This window comes from Ammospiza caudacuta, chromosome 1 (genome assembly GCF_027887145.1).
Source record: "Ammospiza caudacuta isolate bAmmCau1 chromosome 1, bAmmCau1.pri, whole genome shotgun sequence".
In the NCBI taxonomy this organism is placed as follows: Eukaryota; Metazoa; Chordata; class Aves; order Passeriformes; family Passerellidae; genus Ammospiza; species Ammospiza caudacuta.
In genome coordinates, this window is record NC_080593.1 from 154853991 (window position 1) to 154880234 (window position 26244).

Below are 26244 nucleotides of genomic sequence, written 5' to 3' on the forward strand. Positions count from 1 at the left end.
TGTTGACATGTTCCAGGTATCCTCGAGAGCCTGTTGAGCTCTAGAATGTGGTGGGTGAGGATGTAAGATCATTGGAATGCAATAAAATACGGAGACGTTGCAGGTTTGATGAAGAAAAACTTTATTGGTGCAAAAGAATGAAAAGTCAGGGAAAAGAAGTGGAAATAATCTGTTGTGAGGCATGAGTGGGGCTGCCATCAGCTGAAGTGTTTTGTCTTCAGGAGCTGTGGCCAGAGCCCAGAGCTGATGTTGTCAGGGGTGGTGCTGAGGGCCCTTAGCAGATGTAGCCATAGCCCCTTCTGCCATAGCAGCCCAGGCCTCCCAGGCCGTAGCCAAGGCCAAAGCCAAATCCGCCAGAGATGGGCTGTCCCTGGGCATTGAGCTCAGTGCCCAGAGCAGCGGAGGAGGTGGATCCGACGGCGGTGTTCTGGGGGAAGGAGGTCATGATGGGTCCTGGCAGGGTGACCAGCACAGGGGAAGGGTCGATGATGACGCGGGAATCCTGGCATTGCAGGGCACAGGGCTCGTTGCAGCTGTTGGCCAGCGGGGTGGGTCCGCAGGGACTGCAGAGGCTGTTGCAGGCCATGGGTGTGGTGTGGAGGGTGCCTGGAAGAGAGAGGGGGTGAGGCAGCCATGAGGGGGTGTGAGAAGCATTGATTCTGAGGGTAAGGGAGTGTGGAGGCTGTAGTGGGGCTGTGGGGAGGCATGAGTGCTGCTGAGGCTGAAGAGAGAGGTGAGAAGTGCAGGAGCAGGAGGGTCAGGGGCTTGCGGCTCACCTGGTTGTCAGCAGTAGCAGGAGGAGAAGATGTGAGGGGACGTGTGTGAGGGAGAGAGGCTCTGGACCGGCTTTTGTACTGGTCCTGGAGGGGCGGGACAGCCTTGTCCCATGGCCTTGGGGCATTTTGAAAGCAGCAGCCTTGCCTGGGCCAGCCTGGTGAGTCATGAGCTGGGGAGTGTTTTCTTTCCTGCAACTCTTCAACTCCATGCCCTCCATTGGGGCAGTTTCCATTTGACCTTGTCGGCAACTCTTCATGAAGAGAATTAGTGACCATTATCTTATTGGTGACAGAGTGTATCAGGACATGTAAAAGATTCAGCCAAATCTTCGCGGAACTGAAGTAATTTCATGGCATATTGACAATATGTCCCATGTGCATCCTTATCTCCTGCCTGAAAGAACTCCCAGCTCTCTCAGTTTTTCATTTTAATGGTGCTCCAGTTCCATCATTGTCATGATCTCCCTTCACTGCTCTTGGACAGCCACATTGAGATTCTTGATCCACTGTGGAGCCCCAAAAATGGTGGGTGAAAGGATGGACACAGCCCTCAACCTGCTTGTGTTTCTTTTCCTAATCCTTTCCTGGTAACTGCTGGAGATTTTTGCAGCAAACTGTACATGGCCAAAAGGATAGATTAATCAATGGATGAGGAATTTTTCTCCTCATGTGTCTTGTTCTCCTTATCCTTCTCAACATTTCCTTAACAGGAAGAAGGACCCAGAACCCAGCACTGTGACCCCCCAGTGTGACCTTGCTGGGCCCAGGTGAGACGATGAGCAAACACGAAAGTTTGAGCAGCATGAGAGGCCTCCCTATACCCCAGGGATTGCTTTCCCATATCCAGCAGGAAATACCAGTTGTGTAGAAAGGCATGGAGAGATGGCAATATGGTGAAGAGGGAGACAATGTGGTGGAAGGAGCAGCCCTGCAAAAGCAGTGCTCCTGCAAACCCAAAATCAACCTGACCATGTGGTGTTAGAAGGTCTGGGCTCCTCTTCAAAGCACCACAAAAAACCACAGCACGCAATAACATGCAGTGACTTAACTGATGATACTCCACCTCTCCAAAGCACGGGTCATGATTTTAGCCCTCCCTGGCTCACATCATTAACACCACCTTAACATCTAATATTTGCATTTAATTGTTCCTCCAAGGTCAAATAGACAAGGTCTCAAGAGGATGACATGGAATAGCAAAACTCCAAAACTACGCACCCCCTCCATAACATAGGAGAGAAGAGGACCTTGCTGATCCTCCTCTAGTATTTACTGCCTTTTGCTAACAGAAACACAAAATTAATATTACAGGTTCAAAGTAAGGAAATCTGACAGCTTCAATGCACAATGTGGAAATTGACATCACAGACCTGCTGTGCCAAGAAACTGATTGGACCAGGTTTGTTCCTCAACACGGGATTTCTGAATGAGGTGTAGAAATGCACTTTATAAAATAGTGTAAGCTGTTGTACATATTTCAGAAATCCAAACAAACCAGAACACTGAAACAAATTCAGTCTGAACAGACTCTCGTTTTCCAGATCCTCTGTGTTGATCCCATTCAAAACAAAAGGCCATGAGATCTCTTTCACCCAAGCACTGAGACCTTTAAAAGTTATTGCAGAGTGACCTTCCCAAAACATCAGCAGCTCCCTCAGCACTCCTGTGTGACATAACTGATGGACATCCAGTGGCACAGAACAGTCTTCACAGGGCACCCACAAACCACAGCACACGAGCACTACAAAATTACATTACTGATGAAATTGCACCTTGCCTGGGCTCTGGTTGTTTATTCACCCTTTCCTGACACACATGGAAAAATCAAATCTGCCCAAACACCAAGTCATGAAAGCTGCTGCCAAGGTCAGATGGAACAAGCCTCAAGAGCATGACATGGAATTGCAGAATGACATGAATGAAACCATTCCCCACCTCATGACCTCATGCTGAGCTGGGCCACCCAAGACCTGCTGCCTCAAAAATGCCCCAAGGCCATGGGACAAGGCTGTCCTGCCCCTCCAGGACCAGCATAAAAGCTGGCCCAGAGCCTCTCTCCCTTACTCACATCTCCTCACGCCTTCTCCTCCTGCTCCTGCTGAAAACCAGGTGAGTCTCAAACCCCTGACCCTCCTACTCCTGCACCTCTCACCCCTCCCTTCAGCCTCAGCAGCCCTCATGCCTCGCTACAGTCCCACTACAGCCTCCACACTCCCTTACCCTCAGAATCAATGCTTCTCACACCCCCTCACACTTGCCTTGCCTCACCCTTCTCTCTTCCAGGCACCCTCCACACCACACCCATGGCCTGCTACAACCCCTGCAGTCCCTGCGGACCCACCCCGCTGGCCAACAGCTGCAACGAGCCCTGTGCCCTGCAATGCCAGGATTCCCACGTCATCATCAACCCTTCCCCTGTGCTGGTCACCCTGCCAGGACCCATCATGACCTCCTTCCCCCAGAACACCGCCGTCGGATCCACCTCCTCCGCTGCTCTGGGCACTGAGCTCAATGCCCAGGGACAGCCCATCTCTGGCGGATTTGGTGGCTTTGGTGGCTTTGGCCTTGGCTATGGCCGTGGATTTGGCTATGGGCTGGGAGGCCTGGGCTGCTATGGCAGAAGGGGCGGCTACATCTGCTAAGGACCACCAGCTCTTGGTTCTGGCAACAGCTCCTGCAAGCAAAGCAAATCAACTGATGGTCACCGTACTCTCACCTCGCAACAGATTATTTCCACTTCTCTCTCCTACCTATTCATTCTTTCACATCAATAAAGTTTCAACCTGGCAAGCCTGCTAATTTTTTTTATTCCAATGGTCTTATATTCTCACCCACCATATTCTGGAGCTGAACAAGCCACTGGGAGAGTGTAGATCCAGGCAACAACACTTTTGCTTACATATATCTCAAAACAAATGATAACAAATTAGTTATCAAAATAACTAATAGGGATAGGAACCCCAGGAGGGCACAGCTTCCAGAACACGTCACACACCCTGTAAACTGCTACACCAAAGTCTTGGACACATCAATTCTCTCCTTGGTATAAAAATGGAAAAGTCTCTCCATGCAAGCGCACACTTGACAAACTATTTTCCTGGCCATGACCCTGAAGCCTTCCAGCAACAAGAGAAACAACACCAACTGCTTGGGCAGGAGCTCTGGAGTCCAAATGCTTCAACTGCCCTGCTCAAGCAAGACCAAGAGGAGAACATTCCAGAACCATGGACAGGTCAGATTTGGCTCTCCCAAGACCACAACTCCACCACCTCTTCCAGTCTCTGATCATCCACACAATGAAAGATTCTTGGATACTTTGGCAAAGGGATTCCATCTCTTTTCCCTTGTGTCCTTGGTCTCTTGCCCCACACGTGTGCAGTGCTGAGAACAGCTGGGCTCCTGTGCCTTCATCCCACATCATCAGGGATTTGCGTACACTGATGGCACACCCCTGTCCATCCTTGTCCCCTGGCAGTCCTGGCTCTCTCCGTTCCTTATCTAGGAATCATCTTTCAGGCCCATTTGGATCTGGGTGGCCCTGAGCTCATCTCACTGGGGAGCCCAGAACTGCCCCCAACACCTCACACGGGATCTCACCAGTGCTGAGCAAACACCAACAGCCACCTCTCGCTGCCTCATCCCAACACTTTTCCATAGCATTCCTGGAACCTTGGGGTCCCTCTTCCCACAAGGGCACAGGGACAACTCCAGCTCCACTTCTTCTCACCCACAACTCCCCAAGGCTTTTTGGAAAAGAAGGCCATTGTTCCAGCTGATACCCACACATTCCTTCCGACCTGGGATGACATCCTCATTCCTGCCAAGAAACAGCCCTGGGCAGATGCCCTTGCTGAGCTCCAGCAGATGCCCAGGACCACTCAGGTTTTCAGTTTTGGCCAAAAGGATCCAACTCCTGGGCCTTGATGCTATCTGGATTTCAGGACAGGAATCTGGGCCCAGTTCTTCAGATTGTGCTCAGGCTACCTTGCTGGACACTGACACAACCTGGCCTTGCACGGTTTTCAAAGATCAGGCAATGCTCTCCTCCAACAACCCTGAGCAACCTCCAAATCTTCTTTCTGACAATCACCAGAAGCTTCACCCTTTGCACTGAGCCCCAGCAAAGTCCCCAAAGGCCCTGGATGCCAAAACCTTACAGGCAAGAGCGCCACCAAGACACCCACAGAGCACAGAGAACAGCAAAGGTCAGGCCTAGTGTCAGGCTTAGCGACGTGGGATCAAGGTGGGAAGGGATGGAATGTGAGGGAAGGGGCAGCACTTCCAGCACAGCTGCCAATCCCAGAGCAACCAGACAGGGCTGGGAGGGAATGGGGCTCCTCTTCACAACACATCCACAAAGCCCAGCACGCCCGTGCCACAGGGTGACCTTGCCGATGACAACTGCACCTCTCCCAAGTTCTGGTTGTTTATTCAGCCCTCCCTGACACTCACCTTGAGAGCAAACCCTCCCAAATGCCACCAACCCTCACACACGAAACACTCACACTCAAAAGCTGCCCTGAAGGTCAGAAGGACATGGCCTCAAGAGAAGGATGTGGAATGGTGGAATTCCATAAAGGCACACGCAGATCATGACAGAGAGGGAAAGGAGAGCACGCTGACCATCAGGTTGCAATTACTGGGGTTTGCTTTAGAGGAACACAATATTATGATTTACAGGATATAAATCATTATGAAACCTGAAGGTCTGAATGTGGAATGAGAGAACTGACACCACAGAGCAGCCTAGGAACAAAGGGATTGGGCCTTGTTTGTTGTTTGTTATTGGATTTGTGAATGAGGTCAAGGAATTCACTTCACATATAAATAAGAGTGTGTTGGAAATAGAATTTGAGGAATCCAAGTGGAGCATTAAAATGGAACATGTTCAGCCTGAACAGCTTCACATTTACCTGATCTTGTGATCTCATTCAAGACACAAGGCCAGGAGCTCTCTGTCATCCATCAGGAAGAGAACTCCGGCACTGGGATATTTCCAAGCTGTTCCAGAGTGACATTCCCCAGGACACCAGCAGCTCCCTCAGCATTCCTGGGTGGAACACAGTGACTGATGGACATCCAGAGGCACAGAACAGAGTCCCAGTATTCACAAGGCACCCAAAAACCACAGCAGCCAAGGGCCAAAAGTGACCTCACTGATGACATTGCAAAGCTCCAGGGCTCTGGTTGTTTATTCAGTCCTCCCTGACACACATCTGTGAGTGAAATCCTGCCAAATACCAACCCATGAAAACTGCTGCCTAGATCAGATGGAGACAGACTCATAAGCAGGACATGGAATTGCAGAACATCACAAAGGAAAACACTCCCCACCTCATGACCTCATGCTAGGCAATGCCAGGCAAGGACTGCTGCCTCCAAAATCCCCAAGGCCATGGGACAAGGCTGTCCTGCCCATCCAGAACCGGCATAAAAGTCAGCCCAGAGCCACTCTACCTCAAAAACTTCTGTATCCTTCTGCTCCCGAAGACAACCAGGTGAGCCTCAATCCTCTAACCCTCCTGCTCCTGCACCCCTGGCCCTTCTCTTCCAACATGCTCAGTCCCAGCCTCAGCAGCCCTCACGCCTCCTCACAGCCCCAAAACAGCCTCCACACTCCCTCACCATCCTGCATCAAAGCCCCTCAACTGCCACACCCCTGCCCTGCCTCATCCCTCTCTCTCTTCCAGGCACCCTCCACACCACACCCATGGCCTGCAACAGCCTCTGCCGTCCCTGCGGACCCACCCCGCTGGCCAACAGCTGCAACGAGCCCTGTGCCCTGCAATGCCAGGATTCCCACGTCATCATCAACCCTTCCCCTGTGCTGGTCACCCTGCCAGGACCCATCATGACCTCCTTCCCCCAGAACACCGCCGTCGGATCCACCTCCTCCGCTGCTCTGGGCACTGAGCTCAATGCCCAGGGACAGCCCATCTCTGGCGGATTTGGTGGCTTTGGCCTTGGCTACGGCCTGGGAGGCCTGGGCTGCTATGGCAGAAGGGGCTATGGCTACATCTGCTAAGGGCCCTCAGCACCACCCCTGACACCAACCAGCCGCTCCCTGGAACTCATCTCAGGCACTGAGGATACATCTCAGGCCAAGCCTCTGAAATGGGCTCAGCAATTCTCTTTCCAGTGATGCCTTAAAGCATCACCTGCTCTCAGGGCAAGGCAGCAGCCAAGGGGCCAGCTTGGACTTCATGTAAACATGGCCAATCTGCCTCCTGCTCATCTCCCACTCCCTTTCAGCTGTATCCTGTCTCCTCTTCTGCAAATCCCTTCTCCCAAGCTGGACACCATTTGGAACCTTCACCATCCAGCTGCTTTGCCTGCTGAGCAGGAAGGTTTGGATGCTCTGGACACACCTGTGGCAATAAAAGGACTTGGCTGATGGTCGCCCAACTTGTCCCTCAGATCTCCTCCCTTCTACTGGCTTCTCCTGACTTGTCACTATTCTTTTGCCTCAATAAAATTCTCTTGCCTTGCAACCTGAGATGTCTCCTCCAACTTCTTTCTGACAAAGGAATCCCAACAACACTTGGCGCAAATGCATGTCCCACAAGCCATTTGTGGAGGGTGCAAATTGCACCAGCACCTCTCTTGGAATTGGTTCTGCACTTCCACCACCCACTGGGACACACTGACACACTTTGTGTCCATCACAGAGAAGGATTTCACTTGCTTAATCACAGCCTGGATACACCAATGGAGCTCCATCCTTTATTCTGGCACAAGCCCCTCATGGGTGCTGTGTTCATTTTGGCTGGACATCAGCTGTTCCACATCCTCACCATCTTCCATCCCCATTTACAGATCCACTGAAGCTGCTTCTTGTAAACCTTATTTTCACATCCCAGAGTTGAACACACAACTCCAGTCTACCCCAACCAGGGCAGAGGAGCAGAATTCCCCCCCTCACCTTCTGCCCATGACGTGGACATGAGCCCAGGACTCCAGGGAGTTTCTGGTCAGCTCATTCACACGGTGGGGCAGGTCCAGTTCTTCATCCACCAACACCCCAAGGCTTTCTCCTCTGGGCTGCTCTCAATCCACTCATTGTCCAGTCTACAGCCTTGTTTGGAATTGCTCCAAACCACACACGGGACCTTGCATTTGGCCTTGTTCCGCTTAATGAAACTGACAATATCCTACATTCCAAACCTGTTCCAGTCCCTCTGAATGCCATCCCTTCCCTCCAGACACCCAAACCCACTACTCAGCATGGAGTGCTCCCTGCTTTTCCTGATCATTCCCATAAATCCCAGGGCTCTGATTTCTGACAATGATTCAAAATTATAACAATCCCAACATGAGTCTCTGTGGGTCACCACTCACCCCTGCCCTCCTCACAGGGACATGGAGCCATTGTCCACAACTCTCTGAGTGAGACCATCCTGCCCTTTCCTTCTCCACCAAATGGTCCAACCAACATCCACATCTCTCCAGCACAAAGACAAGGATGTTGTCTGGTACAGGAACAAATGACATGCACAAGTCCAGGTGCAGGATACTGGCACCTCTTCCCTCATCCACCAATTTTGGCGTGAATACCAAATCATCAAAGCTGCTGACAAGGCCAGATGGGCACGACCTTGAGAGCAGGACCATGGAATTGCAGAGCTGTGGGAAGCAAAGCATTCCCAACCTCGTGACTCACCAGGCTGGGCCAGGCAAAAGCAGCCGGCCTCAAAAATGCCCCAGTGTCATCGGCAATGGCTGGCCCAAACTTCCAGCCATGGATCATCCTTGAGGCCATGCCCTGGGTATCCCTCACCTGAGCCTTGTCTTCCTTGTTCCCAGTAACCCAGAGATTTACAGAGCTCTCCAAAATCATCAGCGCAGAGCAGGGGCAGAATCTGCTGCACCTGGACTGGAGCAATCCCAGCCATGCTGGATAAAGGCTGGGTGATGAGGGGATTGAACCCAAGGAGGAGCATTTGGGGTGATGGTGGATGAAGTATTGGACATGCCTGGCCATGTGAATGCACCAAACAGAAACCCCTCTGTGTCCTGGGCTCATCCCCAGAGCGTGGGCAGCAAGTGAGGAGGGGATTCTGCTCCTCTGCTCCACTCTGGTGAGACTGGAGATGGGAGTTCAGATTTGGGACCTGGAAATGAGGAAGACATGGACGTGCTCAGGCAGAGCGGCAGATTGTCCTGGAAGACAAAGTCAGGAGGGAGCAACAGGTGTCCAGAAAAATTGCACAGAGCACCCACGAGGGGCATGTGCCAGAGGCAGGGATAGCCCTGCATTGGTGTGTCCAGGTTTGTGTTTCAATAGCTGAAGGGTTCATGTGATAGTACACTGGAAATGCAAATTGTGTCAGTGAGTACTGGAACTGTAGAAATAATTCTAAGAGTGATCTTAGTGCACTTTTTCACCCAACCCAGGGGCCTCTACAAGCCTGGCTTAGTGCTGAGTGAGCCTGGAAGAAGCTTGGGACAAGAATGAAGGAGTCATCTGAGATAGTGATGCAAGAAATCTTTATTGAGGTAGCAGAGTGAAAACTAAGGAGCAGCCAGTGGACGGGAGCTGGTCTGAGGTGCAAGCAGGCTGAGCATCAGCCAGGCCCCTTCCTTTGCCAAGGCTTGGCCAGAGCACTGAGGCCTTCCTGCCCTGCAATGGGAGCAGCCAGGCAGAGGTGCCCGAGGGTCTCTGGCTTGGGAGAAGGGGTTTGTCCAGAGGGGAATGGACAGAGCAGAAGGGACCATGCAGAGCAGGGAGCAGGAGAAGAGCAGGAGGCAGATGGGCCATGTTTTGGGACAGCCCAGGTTGGGCCCTTGGCTGCTGCCTTGCTTGGTGCCCTGAGAGCAGGAGATGGAAGTGCTGAGTCCATTTGAGAATCTTGTCCCAGAGATGTGTCCTCAGTGCCTGAGATGAGTTCCAGGGAGTGGAGGGAGTGGGGTGGTGCGGAGGGCCCTTAGCAGATGTTTCCATAGCCCCTCCTGCCATAGCAGCCCAGGCCTCCCAGCCCGTAGCCAAATCCACGGCCATAGCCAAGGCCATAACCAAAGCCACCAAATCCGCCAGAGATGGGCTGTCCCTGCAAACTGAGCTCAGTGCCCACGGCAGCGGAGGAGGTGGATCCGACGGCGGTGCTCTGGGGGAAGGAGGTCATGATGGGTCCTGGCAGGGTGACCAGCACAGGGGAAGGCTGGATAACAACTCGGGAATCCTGGCATTGCAGGGCACAGGGCTCGTTGCAGCTGTTGGCCAGCGGGGTGGGTCCGCAGGGTTGGCAGATGTTGTAGCAGGCCATGGGTGTGGTGTGGAGGGTGTCTGAAAAAGCAGGAGGTAATGCAGGGTGGGGGTGAGGGTTGCAAGGGGCAGTGAGGGAGTGTGGAGGCTGTTGTGGGGCTGTTGTGCGGAGGTGTGAGGGCTGCAGAAGCTCAGGCTGAGCGTGCTGGGAGGGGCCAGGGGTGCAGGAGCAGGAGGGTCAGGGGATTGAGGCTCACCTGGTTCTTGGAAGAAGCAGGAGCGGATGGAGTCTGGAGAAGTGTGTGAGGGAGAGAGGCTCTGGGTCAGCTTTTATGCTGGTCCTGGATGGGCGGGACCGCCTTGTCCCATGGCCTTGGGGCAATTTTGAGGCAGCAGCTCTTGGCTGGCCCAACCTTGTGAGTCATGAGCTGGGGAGTGTTTTCCTTCATGCAGTTCTGCAATTCCATGTCCTGCTCTCGAGGCCATGTCCATCTGACCTTGGAGGCAGCTTTCTGTCAGGAGTTGGTATTTGGGAGATTAGATTGTTCAGTGTTTGTCAAGGAAGGCTTAATAAACAACCACTGCCCTGGAGATTTGCAATGTCATCAGTGAGGCCATTTTGTGGTGTAACTCGTGTGCTGTGGTTTGTTTGTGCCTTGTGAAGACTGGGACTCTGTTCTGTGCCACTGGATGTCCATCAGTCATTGTGTTGCAGCCAGGAATGCTGAGGGAGCTGCTGAGGAACTCCTGGGGACGTTGCACGCTGCAAAATCTTGGAAGATCCCAATGCCTGGGAGTGTTTCCTGATGGATGACAGTGAGCTCCTGGCCTTGTGTCTTCAGTGGGGTCAAGGGAGCGGAGCTGGGAAACGTGAAGTTATTCTGGCTGTATTTGTCACAGTGTTATGGTCCATTTGGATTTCTTAATTTCAAACAACAAACTAATCTGTCATTTCAATTTTTTTTTGACCTCTGTCAGAAATTTAAGAAATAAACAACTAACGAGGCCCATCCCTTTGTTCTCAGGCTGCTCTGTGACGTCAATTCATTTATTCCGCATTCAAGCTGTAAGGTTTCACAATTTATATCCTCTGAGTCTTGGTACTATGTTCCTCTTAGCAAATAACCATTAATTACTAACAGATGGTCAACAACCTCCTCTTTCCTTCTCTGCCATTATTTGGGCATTTCTTTGAGGAATTCTCACATTTTCACATCCTTCTCTTGAGGCCGTGTCCATCTCACCTTGGCGGCAGCCTTTCAGTGAGACTTTTGGAAATGAAATTGGAGTTTTGTGGGTGCAGGATGAAGACGTGACCAGAGCTTTGGAGAACTGAGGCCACCCTGCAGCTCTGGCTTGCCGTGGTCGGTGGGTGTGTTTGCAAAGTTCCCCCAGCCCCTCTCATCCCTGACAAGCTGCTCTGAGCTTTGCTGCTGTTCCAAGTACCTGGTGTTGCCCCATCCACCCCATTCCCTCTCTCCACGCAATTTCCCCATCTGTCAAAGCCTGACTGGAGACTTCACCTTTACCATCAGTCATTTTCTGAGGGTGTCTTGCTGTCCCTCTTCTCTGGGAGTTTTACAGGGCTGGAAGGATTTGATATTCAGGGGTTTTGAGATCTTTACTTGGGCTGAGTGTGGAGGAGCAAGATCACTTCACTGGACATTGTGTGATTGTCAGAAAGAGAGTTTGGAAATTGTCCAGGGTTTTTGGAAGCGAGTATTGTACGATCCTCAACAATCCAGGGCAAGTCCATGGGTCAGGTGTGGGGGCCTGAGAAGGATCTGAATGGCAGACCACAGAAGGTTGAGGTCTGGGATTTCCTTAAAACAGGCAGAAGCTGAGAGATCTGGGAGTTCTTTCAGGCAGGAAGCAAGAATACAAATGGGACATGTTCCCAATATGCCATGGAATGACCACAGATGACACCTGAGTTCTCCTCAGCTTTGGCTGAACCTTCTACGTGCCCTAACATGTGGCACCAACAGCCACACACTGGTCTCTAATTGTGGCAGTTCAGAGGAGCCGCCAAGGTCAGAGGGACAGAGCCCCAAGGGAAGGATGTGAAACTGCAGAACTCCAGGAAGGAGAACACTCCCCACCTCAGGACTCAGCAGGCTGGGCCAGGCAAGAGCTGCTGCCTCAAAAATGCCCCAAGGCCATGGCACAAAGCTGTCCCGCCCATCCAGGACCAGCATAAAGGCCGGCCCAGAGCCTCTCTCCCTCACACACTCCTCCTGACCCCATCTGCTCCTGCTTCTTTCAAGAACCAGGTGAGTCTCAATCCCCTGACCCTCCTGCCTCTCCCCCCTTGGGTCCTCTCTTCTAGCACCCTCAGCCCCAGCCTTGGCAGCCCTCATGCCTCCCCACAGCCCCACAACAGCCTCCACACTCCATCACTGCCCCTTGCAACTCTCATCCCTCCCCTCCCTCACCTCCCTCTCTTCCAGGCACCCTCCACACCACACCCATGGCCTGCAACAGCCTCTGCAGTCCCTGTGGACCCACCCCGCTGGCCAACAGCTGCAACGAGCCCTGTGCCCTGCAATGCCAGGATTCCCGCGTCATCATCAACCCTTCTCCCGTGCTGGTCACCCTGCCAGGACCCATCATGACCTCCTTCCCCCAGAGCACCGCCGTCGGATCCACCTCCTCCGCTGCCGTGGGCACTGAGCTCAGTTTGCAGGGACAGCCCATCTCTGGCGGATTTGGTGGCTTTGGTTATGGCCTTGGCTATGGCCGTGGATTTGGCTACGGGCTGGGAGGCCTGGGCTGCTATGGCAGGAGGGGCTATGGAAACATCTGCTAAGGGCCCTCCGCACCACCCCACTCCCTCCACTCCCTGGAACTCATCTCAGGCACTGAGGACACATCTCTGGGACAAGATTCTCAAATGGACTCAGCACTTCCATCTCCTGCTCTCAGGGCACCAAGCAAGGCAGCAGCCAAGGGCCCAACCTGGGCTGTCCCAAAACATGGCCCATCTGCCTCCTGCTCTTCTCCTGCTCCCTGCTCTGCATGGACCCTTTGTCTCTGTCCATTCCCCTCTGGACAAACCCCTTCTCCCAAGCCAGAGACCCTCGGGCACCTCTGCCTGGCTGCTCCCATTGCAGGGCAGGAAGGCCTCAGTGCTCTGGCCAAGCCTTGGCAAAGGAAGGGGCCTGGCTGATGCTCGGCCTGCTTGCACCTCAGACCAGCTCCCGTCCACTGGCTGCTCCTTAGTTTTCACTCTGCTACCTCAATAAAGATTTCTTGCATCAATACCTCAGATGACTCCTTCATTCTTGTCCCAAGCTTCTTCCAGGCTCACCCAGCACTAAGCCAGGCTTGTAGAGGCCCCTGGGTTGGGTGAAAAAGTGCACTAAGATCACTCTTAGAATTATTTCTACAGTTCCAGTACTCACTGACACAATTTGCATTTCCAGTGTACTATCACATGAACCCTTCAGCTATTGAAACACAAACCTGGACACACCAATGCAGGGCTATCCCTGCCTCTGGCACATGCCCCTCGTGGGTGCTCTGTGCAATTTTTCTGGACACCTGTTGCTCCCTCCTGACTTTGTCTTCCAGGACAATCTGCCGCTCTGCCTGAGCACGTCCATGTCTTCCTCATTTCCAGGTCCCAGATCTGAACTCCCATCTCCAGTCTCACCAGAGTGGAGCAGAGGAGCAGAATCCCCTCCTCACTTGCTGCCCACGCTCTGGGGATGAGCCCAGGACACAGAGGGGTTTCTGTTTGGTGCATTCACATGGCCAGGCATGTCCAATACTTCATCCACCATCACCCCAAATGCTCCTCCTTGGGTTCAATCCCCTCATCACCCAGCCTTTATCCAGCATGGCTGGGATTGCTCCAGTCCAGGTGCAGCAGATTCTGCCCCTGCTCTGCGCTGATGATTTTGGAGAGCTCTGTAAATCTCTGGGTTACTGGGAACAAGGAAGACAAGGCTCAGGTGAGGGATACCCAGGGCATGGCCTCAAGGATGATCCATGGCTGGAAGTTTGGGCCAGCCATTGCCGATGACACTGGGGCATTTTTGAGGCCGGCTGCTTTTGCCTGGCCCAGCCTGGTGAGTCACGAGGTTGGGAATGCTTTGCTTCCCACAGCTCTGCAATTCCATGGTCCTGCTCTCAAGGTCGTGCCCATCTGGCCTTGTCAGCAGCTTTGATGATTTGGTATTCACGCCAAAATTGGTGGATGAGGGAAGAGGTGCCAGTATCCTGCACCTGGACTTGTGCATGTCGTTTGTTCCTGTACCAGACAACATCCTTGTCTTTGTGCTGGAGAGATGTGGATGTCGGTTGGACCATTTGGTGGAGAAGGAAAGGGCAGGATGGTCTCACTCAGAGAGTTGTGGACAATGGCTCCATGTCCCTGTGAGGAGGGCAGGGGTGAGTGGTGACCCACAGAGACTCATGTTGGGATTGTTATAATTTTGAATCATTGTCAGAAATCAGGACACTGGAATTTAGTGGGATGATCAGGAAAAGCAGGGAGCACTCCAAGCTGAGTAGTGGGTTTGGGTGTCTGGAGGGAAGGGATGGCATTCAGAGGGACTGGAACAGGTTGGGAATGTAGGATATTGTCAGTTTCATTAAGCAAAACACAGCCAAGGGCAAGTCCAGGATCTGGTTTGGAGCAATTCCAAACAAGGCTGTAGACTGGACAATGAGTGGATTGAGAGCAGCCCAGAGGAGAAAGCCTTGGGGTGTTGGTGGATGAAGAACTGGACCTGCCTCACCGTGTGAATGAGCTGACCAGAAACTCCCTGGAGTCCTGGGCTCATGTCCACGTCATGGGCAGAAGGTGAGGGGGGGAATTCTGCTCCTCTGCCCTGGTTGGGGTAGACTGGAGTTGTGTGTTCAACTCTGGGTCCTGAAAATAAGGAAAACATGAAGCGGCTTGAGCATATGTGTAAATGGGGCTGGAAGGGGATGAGGGTCTGGAGCAACTGATGTCCAGCCAAAATGAACACAGCACCCGTGAGGGGCTTGTGCCAGAATCAAGGACAGACCTGCATTGGTGTATCCAGGCTGTGATTAAGCAAGTGATGTTCTTCTCTGTGATGGACACAAAGTGTGTCAGTGTGTCCCAGTGGGTCGTGGAAGTGCAGAACCAATTCCAAGAGAGTTGCTGGTACAATTTTCATCCTCCACAAATGACTTGTGGAGACATGGATTTGCGCCAAATGTCGTTGGCACTCCTTTGCCAGAAAGAATTTCGAGGAGACGTCTCAGTTTGCAAGGCAAGAGAATTTTATTGAGGCAAAAGAAGAGTGAGAGGTCATGAGCAGCCAGTAGAAGGGAGCTGGTCTGAGGGACAAATAGGGCGACCATCAGCCAAGGTCCTTGGATTACAGTAGGTTTGGCCAGACCATCAAGGCCTTCCTGCTCCTTAGAAGAAGCAGCCGCATGGTGAAGGTTCCCAGTGGTCCCCAGCCTCAGAAAAGGGATTTGCAGAAGAAGAGACAGGATAAAGCTGGAAGAGAGTGGGAGATGAGGAGGAGGCAGATGGACCATATTTGCAGGCAGCCAAGGCGGGCCCCTTGGCTACTGCCTTGCTTGGTGCCCTGAGAGCAGGAGATGCCTTAAGGCATCACTGGAATTGAAATTGCTGAGCTGATTTTAGAGCCGTGGCACAGAAATGTGTCCTAATGCCTGAAATGTGTTCCAGGGAGTGGGTGGTTGGTGTCAGGGGTGGTGCTGAGGGCCCTTAGCAGATGTAGCCATAGCCCCTTCTGCCATAGCAGCCCAGGCCTCCCAGGCCGTAGCCAAACCCACGGCCATAGCCAAGGCCATAACCAAAGCCACCAAATCCCCCAGAGATGGGCTGTCCCTGCACACTGAGCTCAGTGCCCACGGCAGCGGAGGAGGTGGATCCAACGGCGGTGTTCTGGGGGAAGGAGGTCATGATGGGTCCTGGCAGGGTGACCAGCACGGGAGAAGGCTGGATAACAACTCGGGAATCCTGGCATTGCAGGGCACAGGGCTCGTTGCAGCTGTTGGCCAGCGGGGTGGGTCCACAGGGACTGCAGAGGCTGTTGCAGGCCATGGGTGTGGTGTGGAGGGTGCCTGGAAGAGAGAGGAGGGTGAGGCAGGGCAGAGGAGTGTGGGGATGCACGAGGAGTGATGGAGTGTGGAGGCTGTTGTGGGGCTGTTGTGCGGAGGTGTGAGGGCTGCTGGGGCAGAGTGTGCTGCACTCCTGCGAGAGGGGCCAGGGGAGAAGAAGGAGGAGGGTCAGGGGCTTGAGGCTTACCTGGTTCTTGAAAGAAGCAGGAGCAGATGGGGTCAGGAGGAGTGTGTGAGGGAGAGAGGCTCTGGGCCGGCTTTTATGCTGGTCCTGGATGGGCGGGACAGCTTTGTGCCATGCCTTGGGGCATTTTTGAGGCAGCAGCTCTTGCCTGGCCCAGCCTGCTGAGTCCTGAGGTGGGGAGTGTTCTCCTTCCTGGAGTTCTGCAGTTTCACGTCCTTCCCTTGGGGCTCTGTCCCTCTGACCTTGGCGGCTCCTCTGAACTGCCACAATTAGAGACCAGTGTGTGGCTGTTGGTGCCACATGTTAGGGCACGTAGAAGGTTCAGCCAAAGCTGAGGAGAACTCGGGTGTCATCCAAGGTCATTCCATGGCATGTTGGGAACATGTCCCATTTGTATTCTTGCCTCCTGCCTGAAAGAACTCCCAGCTCTCTCAGCTTCTGTCCGTTTTAAAGGAAATCCCAGACCTCAACCTTCTGTGGCCTGCCATTCAGATCCTTCTCCAGCCCCCACACTGGACACCTGGACTTGCCTGGGTTTTTGAGGTTTGTGCAGTACTCTCTTCCAAAAAACCCAGTACAATTTCCAAACCCTCTTTCTGTCAATCAGACATTGTTCAGAGACTGATCTTGCTCCTCCACAATCAGTCAGGTAATGGTCACAAAAGTCCTAAATATCAAATCCTTCCATTCCTGTAAAACTCCCAGAGAAGAGGGACAGCAAGACACCCTCAGAAAATGACTGATGGTAAAGGTGAAGTCTCCAGTCAGGCTTTGACAGATGGGGAAATTGCGTGGAGAGAGGGAATGGGGTGGAAGGGGCAGCACCGGGTACTTGGAACAGCAGCAAAGCTCAGAGCAGCTTGTCAGGACTGAGAGGGGCTGAGGGAACTTTGCAAACACACCCACCGACCACGGCAAGCCAGAGCTGCAGGGTGGCCTCAGTTCTCCAAAGCTCTGGTCACGCCTTCATTCTGCACCCACAACACCCAAATTTCATCTCTGAAAGGCACACTCAAAGGCTGCCACCAAGGTGATATGGACACAACCTTAAGAGAAGGACATGGAATGTGATTTTTCCACAAAGAAATGCCCAAATGATGGCAGAGAAGGAAAGAGGAGGTTGTTGACCATCTGTTAGTAATTAATGGTTATTTGCTAAGAGGAACATAATACCAAGACTCAGAGGATATAAATTGTGAAACCTTACGGCTTGAATGCGGAATAAATGAATTGACGTCACAGAGCAGCCTGGGAACAAAGGGATGGGCCCCGTTTGTTTTTTATTTCTTAAATTTCTGACAGAGGTCAAGAAATACATTTTAAATGACAGATTAGTTTGTTGTTTGAAAGTAGGAAATCCAAATGGACCATAACACTGTGACAAATACAGCCAGAATAACTTCACGTTTCCCAGCTCCGCTCCCTTGACCCCACTGAAGACGCAAGGCCAGGAGCTCACTGTCATCCATCAGGAAACACTCCCAGGCATTGGGATCTTCCAGGATTTTGCAGAGTGACGTCCCCAGGAGTTCCTCAGCAGCTCCCTCAGCATTCCTGGCTGCAACACAATGACTGATGGACATCCAGTGGCACAGAACAGATTCCCAGTCTTCACAAGGCACAAACAAACCACAGCACATGAGTTACACCACAAAATTGCCTCACTGATGACATTGCAAATCTCCAGGGCAGTGGTTGTTTATTAAGCCTTCCTTGACAAACACTGAACAATCTAATCTCCCAAATACCAACTCCTGACAGAAAGCTGCCTCCAAGGTCAGATGGACATGGCCTCGAGAGCAGGACATGGAATTGCAGAATTGCATGAAGGAAAACACTCCCCAGCTCATGACTCACAAGGTTGGGCCAGCCAAGAGCTGCTGCCTCAAAATTGCCCCAAGGCCATGGGACAAGGCGGTCCCGCCCATCCAGGACCAGCATAAAAGCTGACCCAGAGCCTCTCTCCCTCACACACTTCTCCAGACTCCATCCGCTCCTGCTTCTTCCAAGAACCAGGTGAGCCTCAATCCCCTGACCCTCCTGCTCCTGCACCCCTGGCCCCTCCCAGCATGCTCAGCCTGAGCTTCTGCAGCCCTCACACCTCCGCACAACAGCCCCACAACAGCCTCCACACTCCCTCACTGCCCCTTGCAACCCTCACCCCCACCCTGCATTACCTCCTGCTTTTTCAGACACCCTCCACACCACACCCATGGCCTGCTACAACATCTGCCAACCCTGCGGACCCACCCCGCTGGCCAACAGCTGCAACGAGCCCTGTGCCCTGCAATGCCAGGATTCCCGAGTTGTTATCCAGCCTTCCCCTGTGCTGGTCACCCTGCCAGGACCCATCATGACCTCCTTCCCCCAGAACACCGCCGTTGGATCCACCTCCTCGGCTGCCGTGGGCACTGAGCTCAATGCCCAGGGACAGCCCATCTCTGGCGGATTTGGTGGCTTTGGTTATGGCCTTGGCTATGGCCATGGATTTGGCTACGGGCTGGGAGGCCTGGGCTGCTATGGCAGAAGGGGCTATGGCTACAACTGCTAAGGGCCCTCAGCACCACCCCTGACACCACCAGCTCTGGGTCTGGCCACAGCTCCTGCAAGCAAAGCACCTCGGCTGATGGTTGCCCTGCTTGCACCTCACTCTGGATCCCTTCCATTTCATTTTCTTGTCTCTTTGTTCTTTTGCCTCAATAAAGTTTTTCTGCAGAAAAACCTGAGATGTCTCCTCTTCCTTTTTGAATCCCAGTGGTCTCACACCCTCACCCAGCACAGTGCCAGGGTTCAGTAGGACTTTGGTGACAGGAAAAGGGGCACAAGATTTTTCTCTAGGTAATATGTCAGCAATATTTAACAGAACTATCGCCTCCAGTAACAAACAAGACCTGCACAAGAAGCAGAGAAAGGGGGGAACCTTCAAAATATTTTACAATCTAAACACTTTCTATACCAAAGGCTTTGGCACATTAATGCTCTTCTGCTCAAACTTTCTTTCTGCCAGCACACAAACTCTCTTCCCAGCAGGACCCCCAAGCCCTCTGAACAAACACTCATAAAATTTTCCACTTGGGCAGGAGCTCTGGAGTGCAAGCGCTTCATTCCCTGCAGCTCACGCAGGCCCAGCGAGAGCAGAGTTTCCCAGCACCATGGACAGTTCATGTTTTGATTTCCCAGCAGTCTCCACCTCCTCTTCCCCTCCGTGACCAACCTCACACTGAAAAATCCGTGCTTTTCCCACAGAATTCCATGTTTGTGACAGTGTTCACAGGGGTCTTAGGATGATGGAAGAGATGAGGATCTGACTCCATGTTTCAGAAGGCTTGATTTATTATTTTGTTATATATATTATATTAAAACTATACTAAAAGAATAGAAGAAAGGATTTCATCAGAAGGCTAGCTAAGAATAGAAAAAGAAAGAATAATAACAAAGGTTTGTGTCTCGGACTTTCTGTCTGAGCCAGCTGACTGTGATTGGCCATTAATTAGAAACGTCCAACATGGACCAATCACAGATCCACCTGTTGCATTCCACAGCAGCAGATAATCAATGTTTACATTTTGTTCCTGAGGCCTCTCAGCTTCTCATGAGGAAAAATCCTCAGGAAAGGATTTTTCATAAAAGATGTCTGTGACACATGTTTTCTCTTTTCCCGTTTCCCTCTTGTCCTCCACGTGTGCCCTGCAGAGAACAGCAGAGCTCCCTCAGCTTCATCCTCTGCCCTCAGAGATTTGCACACACGGATGGCTGGGAGTCTCAGCTCTCAGCCTCTCCTCTAGGAAAAATCCTCCTTTAGAGCATTTCTGGCTCTGAAATGGTTTTGATTCACTAAATTGACTTCATTTTCACACTGGGGTGGCCAGGACTGCCCACAACCCTTCACATGTGACCCCACCGGTGATAAACAGACAGCAAAAGTCACCTCTCCCTGCTTGGTCAGCATTCCAGATCCTGGACACTTGAGGTCCCTGCTCCCAAAATGCTACAGGGACATCTCCTGGTCCATTTCTCCTCCACCACAACCACAAAGGCTTTTCTGGAGAAGAAAACAATTGTTCCAACTGAGACTCGGACATTTTATCCCATTTGGGATGACTCCTCTCACCAAGAATCAGGGCTTGGCTCCTGTCCTTGCTGAGCTCCAGCAGATGCCCAGGACCACTCAGGTTTTCAGTGTTGGCCAAAAGGATCCAATTTTTGGATCCTGGGGATTTGCTGCCATCTGGACCTTGGGACACTGACCACAAGCCTCTGGGCCCAGCCCTTCAGAGCCTTCTCAGGCCACTGACACAACCTGGACTTGCCTGGCTGTTGAGGATCATGCAATGCTCGCCTCCAACAACCCTGGGCAACCTCCAAATCCTCATTCGGACCATCAGATACTGACCAGAGAAGTGTCCTCACACCTCAGCCCAAGTTGGGACCTAAAATGCCCTGGATATCAAAACTCTGAAATCAAGAGGGGCAATGGAAGAGCACAACCAACATCAAAGACAAGGTTTAATGTCAGAGTTTCCAGACTGGGGAAATGCAGAGAAAGAGGGAATGTGATGGAAGGGGCATCACTGTGGGAACCCAGAACATCCCTCTGGCAGTCCAGGATGGCCAGGACTCCTGCCAGGGGGCTCAGAAGCCCTGGCAGGGAGCCCAAAACACCTTTGTTTTGATTATGACCTGTGGAGCAAATTACCAACCTTATATGAAGACCAGCAATCCACAAGAGTTTAAGCAGAATGATAGTGACGTTATCACGGGGTGAAAAAATAGATTTTGGGGTTTCTGGTATGAGGGTTCAGGAGGCAGGATGGAGGGAACTGGGCATGTCCAGCCTTTCTCCTTCTTCTTCTTCTTGGCCTCCATCCTCTGCTGTGATGTTGGCACTTACAGATTGGTTTAGAGTAGAAGCTCACTGTCTAACATAGGTGATAGGTATTTTGAAAGTAATTGTAAACATTGTGTATGGAGTTTTTAGTGCAAAGGCATAACATAAAGACATAACACCACCTCAGGGGGAGGCAGAGTGCCTGGAACTGTCCTCTTGGGCGGACCTCGGCAGGGCAGGAGAAAATTTTTTATAGATAAGATACAATAAACAACCTTGAGACCGAGAACCGAAGAGTCCTGACTCCTTCTTCAAGCGCCAAGCTGGGAAAAGAGACTTTCGAACTTTTCTTGGGGTCACTCTGATAAACCAGAGATCCCGACACAGCACCAGATACTTGGAACAGCTGCAAAGCTCAGCCCGGCCTGACAAGGCTGAGAGAAACTGGGGACAACTCTTTACAGCATACCCACAAAGCCACAGCGCACCAGGGCCACGGGATGACCTAAATGATGACACCACAGCTCTCCAAAATCCTGGTCACGTCTTCGGCCTGCCCAGGCAAGAACCATCAGCAGCAGGATTTGGTCACTGTAATTTGCAATTAATTAAAAGCTGTCACCAAGGTCAGGTGGGCATGGCCTCAAGAGAGGGAGGTGGAATCACATCATTCACAAAGACACGCCGGAACCATGAGAGGGGAGGGACCACACTGGTTGTCTGTTAGTAATTATTAGGTTTTGCTCAGAGGGACACAATGTTAACATTTATAGAACAAAAGTTATGAAACCTCGTGGCTTGAATGCGGAATGAGAGAATCGAGGTCACAGCCCCGGCAAAAAGGGATCAGGTTTGTTGTTTGTTTACTGGATTTCTAAACCAGGTCAAGGAATGCACTTTAAATGACAGCGAATGCTGTCTTGTAAATTTGAAAAATACAAATGGAAGCAAACATTGGAACATCTCAGCCTGACTGTGCTCTCGTTTTCCAGATTGTCTCTCGATCTCACTCAAGACACAAGGCCAAGAAATCTCTTTCATCCATCACAAGGAACTTCCAGGCACCAGGACCTTGCCAAGCTGTTCCAGAGTGACCTGCCCAGGAGCTCCTCAAAGCTCCCTCAGCATTCCTGGATGGACACAATGACAGATGGACATCCAGCGGCACAGAACAGAGCCCCAGTCTTCACAAGGCACCCACAAACCACAGCACACAAGTGCCACAAAATTATCTCACTGATGACATCGCAGATCTTCAGGGCCCTGGTTGCTTATTAAGCCCTCGCTGAAACACATTGAACAATCACATCCACCCAAATGCCAAATTATTAATGCTCCTGCCAAGGTCAAATGTACACAGCAACAAGAGCTGGACACGGAACTGCAAAATTGTGGGAGGGAAAACATTCCCCACCTCATTAATCACTAGTAACGAAAGAACTGCTGCCTCAAAAATACCCCAAGGCCATGGCACAAGGCTGTCCCACCCATCCAGGACCAGCATAAAAGCCGGCCCAGAGCCTCTCTCCCTCAAACACTTCTTCTCAAGCCTTCTCCTCCTGCTGACTACCAGGTGAGCCTCAATACCCTGAATCCCCTGACCCTCCTGCTCCTGCACCTCTCACCCCTCTCTTCCAGCATGCTCAGCCCCAGCCCCAGCAGCTCTCACGCCTCCCCACAGCCCCACAACAGCCTCCACACTCCCTCACCCTGCTGCATCCCCACCCGGCCTCACCCCTCTCTCTTCCAGGCACCCTCCACTCAACACCCATGGCCTGCAACAGCCTCTGCCGTCCCTGCGGACCCACCCCGCTGGCCAACAGCTGCAACGAGCCCTGTGCCCTGCAATGCCAGGATTCCCGAGTTGTTATCCAGCCTTCCCCTGTGCTGGTCACCCTGCCAGGACCCATCATGACCTCCTTCCCCCAGAGCACCGCCGTCGGATCCACCTCCTCGGCTGCCGTGGGCACTGAGCTCAGTGTGCAGGGACAGCCCATCTCTGGTGGCTTTGGTGGCTTTGGTTATGGCCTTGGCTATGGCCGTGGGTTTGGCTACGGGCTGGGAGGCCTGGGCTGCTATGGCAGAAGGGGCTATGGCTACATCTGCTAAGGGCCCTCAGCACCACCCCTGACACCAACCACTCCCTCCATGGAACTCATCTCAGGCATTGAAGACACATCTCTGGGACCAGATTCTCAAACAGACTCAGCACTTCCAGCTCCTGCTCTGCGGGCACCAACCAAGGCAGCAGGCCTACTGTCCCCAAACGTGGCCCATCTGCCTCCTGCTCTTCTCCTGCTCCCTGCTCTCCATGGACCCTTTTTCTCTGTCCATTCCCCTCTGGACAAACCCCTTCTCCCAAGCCAGAGACCCTCGGGCACCTCTGCCTGGCTGCTCCCACTGTGGGACAGGAAACCCCCGATGCTCCGGCCAGGCCTGCTGCAATGAAAGGATCTGTGCTGATGTTTGTCCTGTTCCACCTCAGACCACCTCCATTTTATTTATTTCTCCTGCTTTTTTACTTGGTTTTTTTGCCTCAATAAAGTTTTCTTGCATCATGATTCCTTTTTCTTTCTTCTACCAAGCTTCTTCCAACCACTGACAGCCTCAATCCAAGTTTCAATTTTCCATCAGCTCCAACAGGCCTCAGGTTTGGTGTTCACCCTTTTTCCACTCATCCCAGAAGAAATGACCCTCCAAGATGCCAAGGCTTATTCAGGGAAATATCTCAGCCCAATATTTCGCCTGGTTTAATTTTTCCTTCCTTTTTGACCAATCTCCTTCCCTAACACCACTCCATAAGGAGAAACAGAAAGGAATTCTGGAGGCAGGGGAGAAAGGAGGAGGAGAAAAAAGAAGTGGGAAAAATGTGTTATTCCCTTCCATGGATTCAGCACTGACTTCAATGTCCCTATTTGTTGCAGTAAGGTAGAAAAATTATATTAAAAATTATTTTTAAAAATTATAAAAATAATTTTACAAAAAATTATAAAGAAAGGCCTCATAAAATCAAGCCTGCTCTCCTACAATCAGTGGCTGGCCTTGTCAAGTTAGCACTTTGAAATTCTCCACGTGGGAGCAATCCTCGTATGAACAGTTTGTTAACAAAACAATCTATTCCTGCTTGAAAAAAACAACTTACACCTGTACAAACTGTTTTTACAATGTTAGATAGAAAAATGATAATTATCTCTCACAAACAACTTTTCCTGTATGTACACAAAGGGCGTTTGAGTGACCAATCAATACAGAATAACAATTTATTACTAACCAATAAAGTAATTGGCAAGAAATTACCAACCAATTGGAGTCTGTAAAAGTGTAAAAAAACGAGTTATGTGAATAAAGAATGGGCTTTTGGAGTTATAAAATGGAATTATAGTCCAATATCCATTCCATAACCTGTAAGGAACCAACCAAACAAGCTCTGGTCCCTTTCGCACAGGGAAAACTTCCCTCATTGTCCGAGGCATCTCCTGTGTCCTGCGTCAAAGCCAAGGCCAAGGAATGGCCACAAAAACCATCCCGTGCCTCACTTCAATCCCTGGAAGCATTCAAGGCCAGGATGGGTTGGTTTATAAACAATTCCCCAGGGAATTAGAAATATTTGTTTTGGAAAGCAAATATTGAAAAACTCCTTCCCGGAATTCCCCACCCCTGAGAGGGACCAACATCCATGTGGGAATGGCACTTGGGGACATGGTTTGGAGTGGCTTTGGCACTGCTGGGGGAAGAGCAGGACTCAGTCTCAGAGGGCTTTTCCAATCTCAATAATTCCACGATTTTATGCCCCTTTGGAAGCTGATTTCAAGATTTCAATTCCTTACAATAAAAAAATAAAAATAAAAATAAAAATAAAAATAAAAATAAAAATAAAAATAAAAATAAAAATAAAAATACTAAAACTAAAACTAAAACTTAAAAAACTAAAAATAAACTAAAAATAAAATAAAATAAAATAAATAAATCTAAATCTAAATCTAAATCTGAATATAAATCTAAATCTAAATCTGAATATAAATATAAATATAAATATAAATATAAATATAATCCTTACAATAAATTTAAATATATTTATATATTTATACAAATATAAATATTGAATTTTGCCATCTGCAAGCTATGGCTCAGTCCCTCTTCTAATTGTGGCCAATCCTAATGAGTCACGTCATTGATAAGAACAATAAACCAGTGATAAGACAATGAAAACCCCCTGATAAAATCCCACTATTTCGTTATCCACATAAATAATTATAAATTAATTCTATGTTCCCTTTTACGTCTCACCTAAGTTGACAACCTTGGAGGTTTTTCCCAACCCCAAAATTTTAGGATATGATTTAATTTGTAGAGTGGACCTTCCCATCAAACCCTATATCAACAAAATATAATAAAATGTAATTTATATTAATCCAGCTTTTTTTTGGTGCCTTTCACAGTGAGTGTTTAATCAACCAGAAAAATTAATTTCATGACATTCTGGTGTGGAGGTGAAAGTGCTGTTCATCTTTTCCATGTCCTATGGAATCAGGACCCCTGATTTTCAACATAATAATAATAATAATAATAATAATAATAATACCCTGAAAACCAGCTGCAACTGATAAATCCATCAACAGACCCTTGCAAGCAGATGGGGAAGGAAAAATAACCCCATAAAGGTTAAAAAAAAAAACCCAAAAACCTCCTGTTTTAAGTAAATCCATAAAGCCCCACCAGGATAAATCAGAATAAATGCCGAAACCAAACCACCAGGCAAAGGCCTTCTAGGGGAGACAGGCTGCCAAAAAAATAGAAAACACCTGGTAAGTAAACTCCACCCAATGAAATTATTAAGATTAAGCAATGAGCCCACAAACACAGAGGGAGAAAGGGAAAGGAATAAATTTTAACAAAAAGAGGGGAAAAACGGCAGAAAACAAAAAAATGTAACTTGCGGGAAAGAGGGATGGACAATGATCCAAAGTCAAAATGCTGCCAAAAATGTTGATAAAAAGAACAAATTCTGAAATTTCCCAAAACAAATGTCCTGGGTGCCTCAGACCCCTCAGCTCTGCACCAATTCCATGTCACAATTCACAATCCCCAGGGTCCTTGGACCACCAGTTTTGGGTGTTGTCACCTCCTGCCCTCCCTGTCCCCACCCTGATGGAAAATTTGGGACAATCCGGAGGTCAGGGAA

At 50.7% G+C, this 26244-nt stretch overlaps 6 protein-coding genes and 2 pseudogenes across 6 annotated transcripts; 5 read left to right on the plus strand and 3 right to left on the minus strand.

Moving 5' to 3' along the window:
* Window positions 1–274: 274 nt before the first annotated feature.
* On the minus strand, window positions 275–613 carry LOC131566496 (feather beta keratin-like). Its single transcript, XM_058817817.1, has one exon. The coding sequence runs from the start codon at window positions 584–586 to the stop codon at window positions 275–277; it is 312 nt and encodes a 103-aa protein (XP_058673800.1). The 5' UTR covers window positions 587–613.
* Window positions 614–2760: 2147 nt separating this feature from the next.
* LOC131563077 (feather beta keratin-like) lies at window positions 2761–3418 on the plus strand (annotated as a pseudogene).
* A 3047-nt stretch (window positions 3419–6465) lies between these two features.
* On the plus strand, window positions 6466–6801 carry LOC131564650 (feather beta keratin-like). Its single transcript, XM_058815177.1, has one exon. It carries the CDS (start codon window positions 6487–6489, stop codon window positions 6799–6801), a length of 315 nt encoding a protein of 104 aa, XP_058671160.1. The 5' UTR covers window positions 6466–6486.
* A 2899-nt stretch (window positions 6802–9700) lies between these two features.
* Window positions 9701–11517, minus strand: LOC131561620 (feather keratin B-4-like). The gene is made up of 3 exons (XM_058811015.1): window positions 11508–11517; window positions 10243–10350; window positions 9701–10059 (listed from the first exon to the last, which is right to left on the minus strand). Exons 1-3 carry the CDS (start codon window positions 11515–11517, stop codon window positions 9701–9703), a joined length of 477 nt encoding a protein of 158 aa, XP_058666998.1.
* Window positions 11518–12126: 609 nt separating this feature from the next.
* On the plus strand, window positions 12127–12787 carry LOC131565143 (feather beta keratin-like; annotated as a pseudogene).
* Window positions 12788–15694: 2907 nt separating this feature from the next.
* On the minus strand, window positions 15695–17908 carry LOC131561715 (feather keratin 2-like). The gene is made up of 3 exons (XM_058811122.1): window positions 17900–17908; window positions 16237–16351; window positions 15695–16041 (listed from the first exon to the last, which is right to left on the minus strand). Exons 1-3 carry the CDS (start codon window positions 17906–17908, stop codon window positions 15695–15697), a joined length of 471 nt encoding a protein of 156 aa, XP_058667105.1.
* Window positions 17909–18021: 113 nt separating this feature from the next.
* Window positions 18022–18785, plus strand: LOC131561795 (feather keratin-like). Its single transcript, XM_058811250.1, has 3 exons — window positions 18022–18094; window positions 18136–18243; window positions 18427–18785. Exons 1-3 carry the CDS (start codon window positions 18022–18024, stop codon window positions 18783–18785), a joined length of 540 nt encoding a protein of 179 aa, XP_058667233.1.
* Window positions 18786–21871: 3086 nt separating this feature from the next.
* Window positions 21872–23171, plus strand: LOC131561860 (feather keratin-like). Its single transcript, XM_058811377.1, has 3 exons — window positions 21872–21912; window positions 22492–22626; window positions 22799–23171. Exons 1-3 carry the CDS (start codon window positions 21872–21874, stop codon window positions 23169–23171), a joined length of 549 nt encoding a protein of 182 aa, XP_058667360.1.
* The last annotated feature ends 3073 nt before the right edge of the window (window positions 23172–26244 follow it).

Coding starts and splice junctions, on each gene's coding strand:
- LOC131561620 (XM_058811015.1), bottom strand. Junction 10,060..10,242: donor TCCGCTCCTGCTTCTTCCAA/GAACCAGGTGAG, acceptor CTGCTTTTTCAG/ACACCCTCCACACCACACCC.
- LOC131561795 (XM_058811250.1), top strand. CDS start 18,022: ATGGCCTCGAGAGCAGGACATGGAATTGCAGAATTGCATGAAGGAAAA. Junction 18,095..18,135: donor CCCAGCTCATGACTCACAAG/GTTGGGCCAGCC, acceptor AATTGCCCCAAG/GCCATGGGACAAGGCGGTCC. Junction 18,244..18,426: donor TCCGCTCCTGCTTCTTCCAA/GAACCAGGTGAG, acceptor CTGCTTTTTCAG/ACACCCTCCACACCACACCC.
- LOC131561860 (XM_058811377.1), top strand. CDS start 21,872: ATGAGAGAATCGAGGTCACAGCCCCGGCAAAAAGGGATCAG. Junction 21,913..22,491: donor CCCCGGCAAAAAGGGATCAG/GTTTGTTGTTTG, acceptor ATTAATCACTAG/TAACGAAAGAACTGCTGCCT. Junction 22,627..22,798: donor TCAAGCCTTCTCCTCCTGCT/GACTACCAGGTG, acceptor CCCGGCCTCACC/CCTCTCTCTTCCAGGCACCC.
- LOC131564650 (XM_058815177.1), top strand. CDS start 6,487: ATGGCCTGCAACAGCCTCTGCCGTCCCTGCGGACCCACCCCGCTGGCC.
- LOC131566496 (XM_058817817.1), bottom strand. CDS start 586: ATGGCCTGCAACAGCCTCTGCAGTCCCTGCGGACCCACCCCGCTGGCC.
- LOC131561715 (XM_058811122.1), bottom strand. Junction 16,042..16,236: donor TGCTTCTTTCAAGAACCAGG/TAAGCCTCAAGC, acceptor GCACCCTCCACA/CCACACCCATGGCCTGCAAC.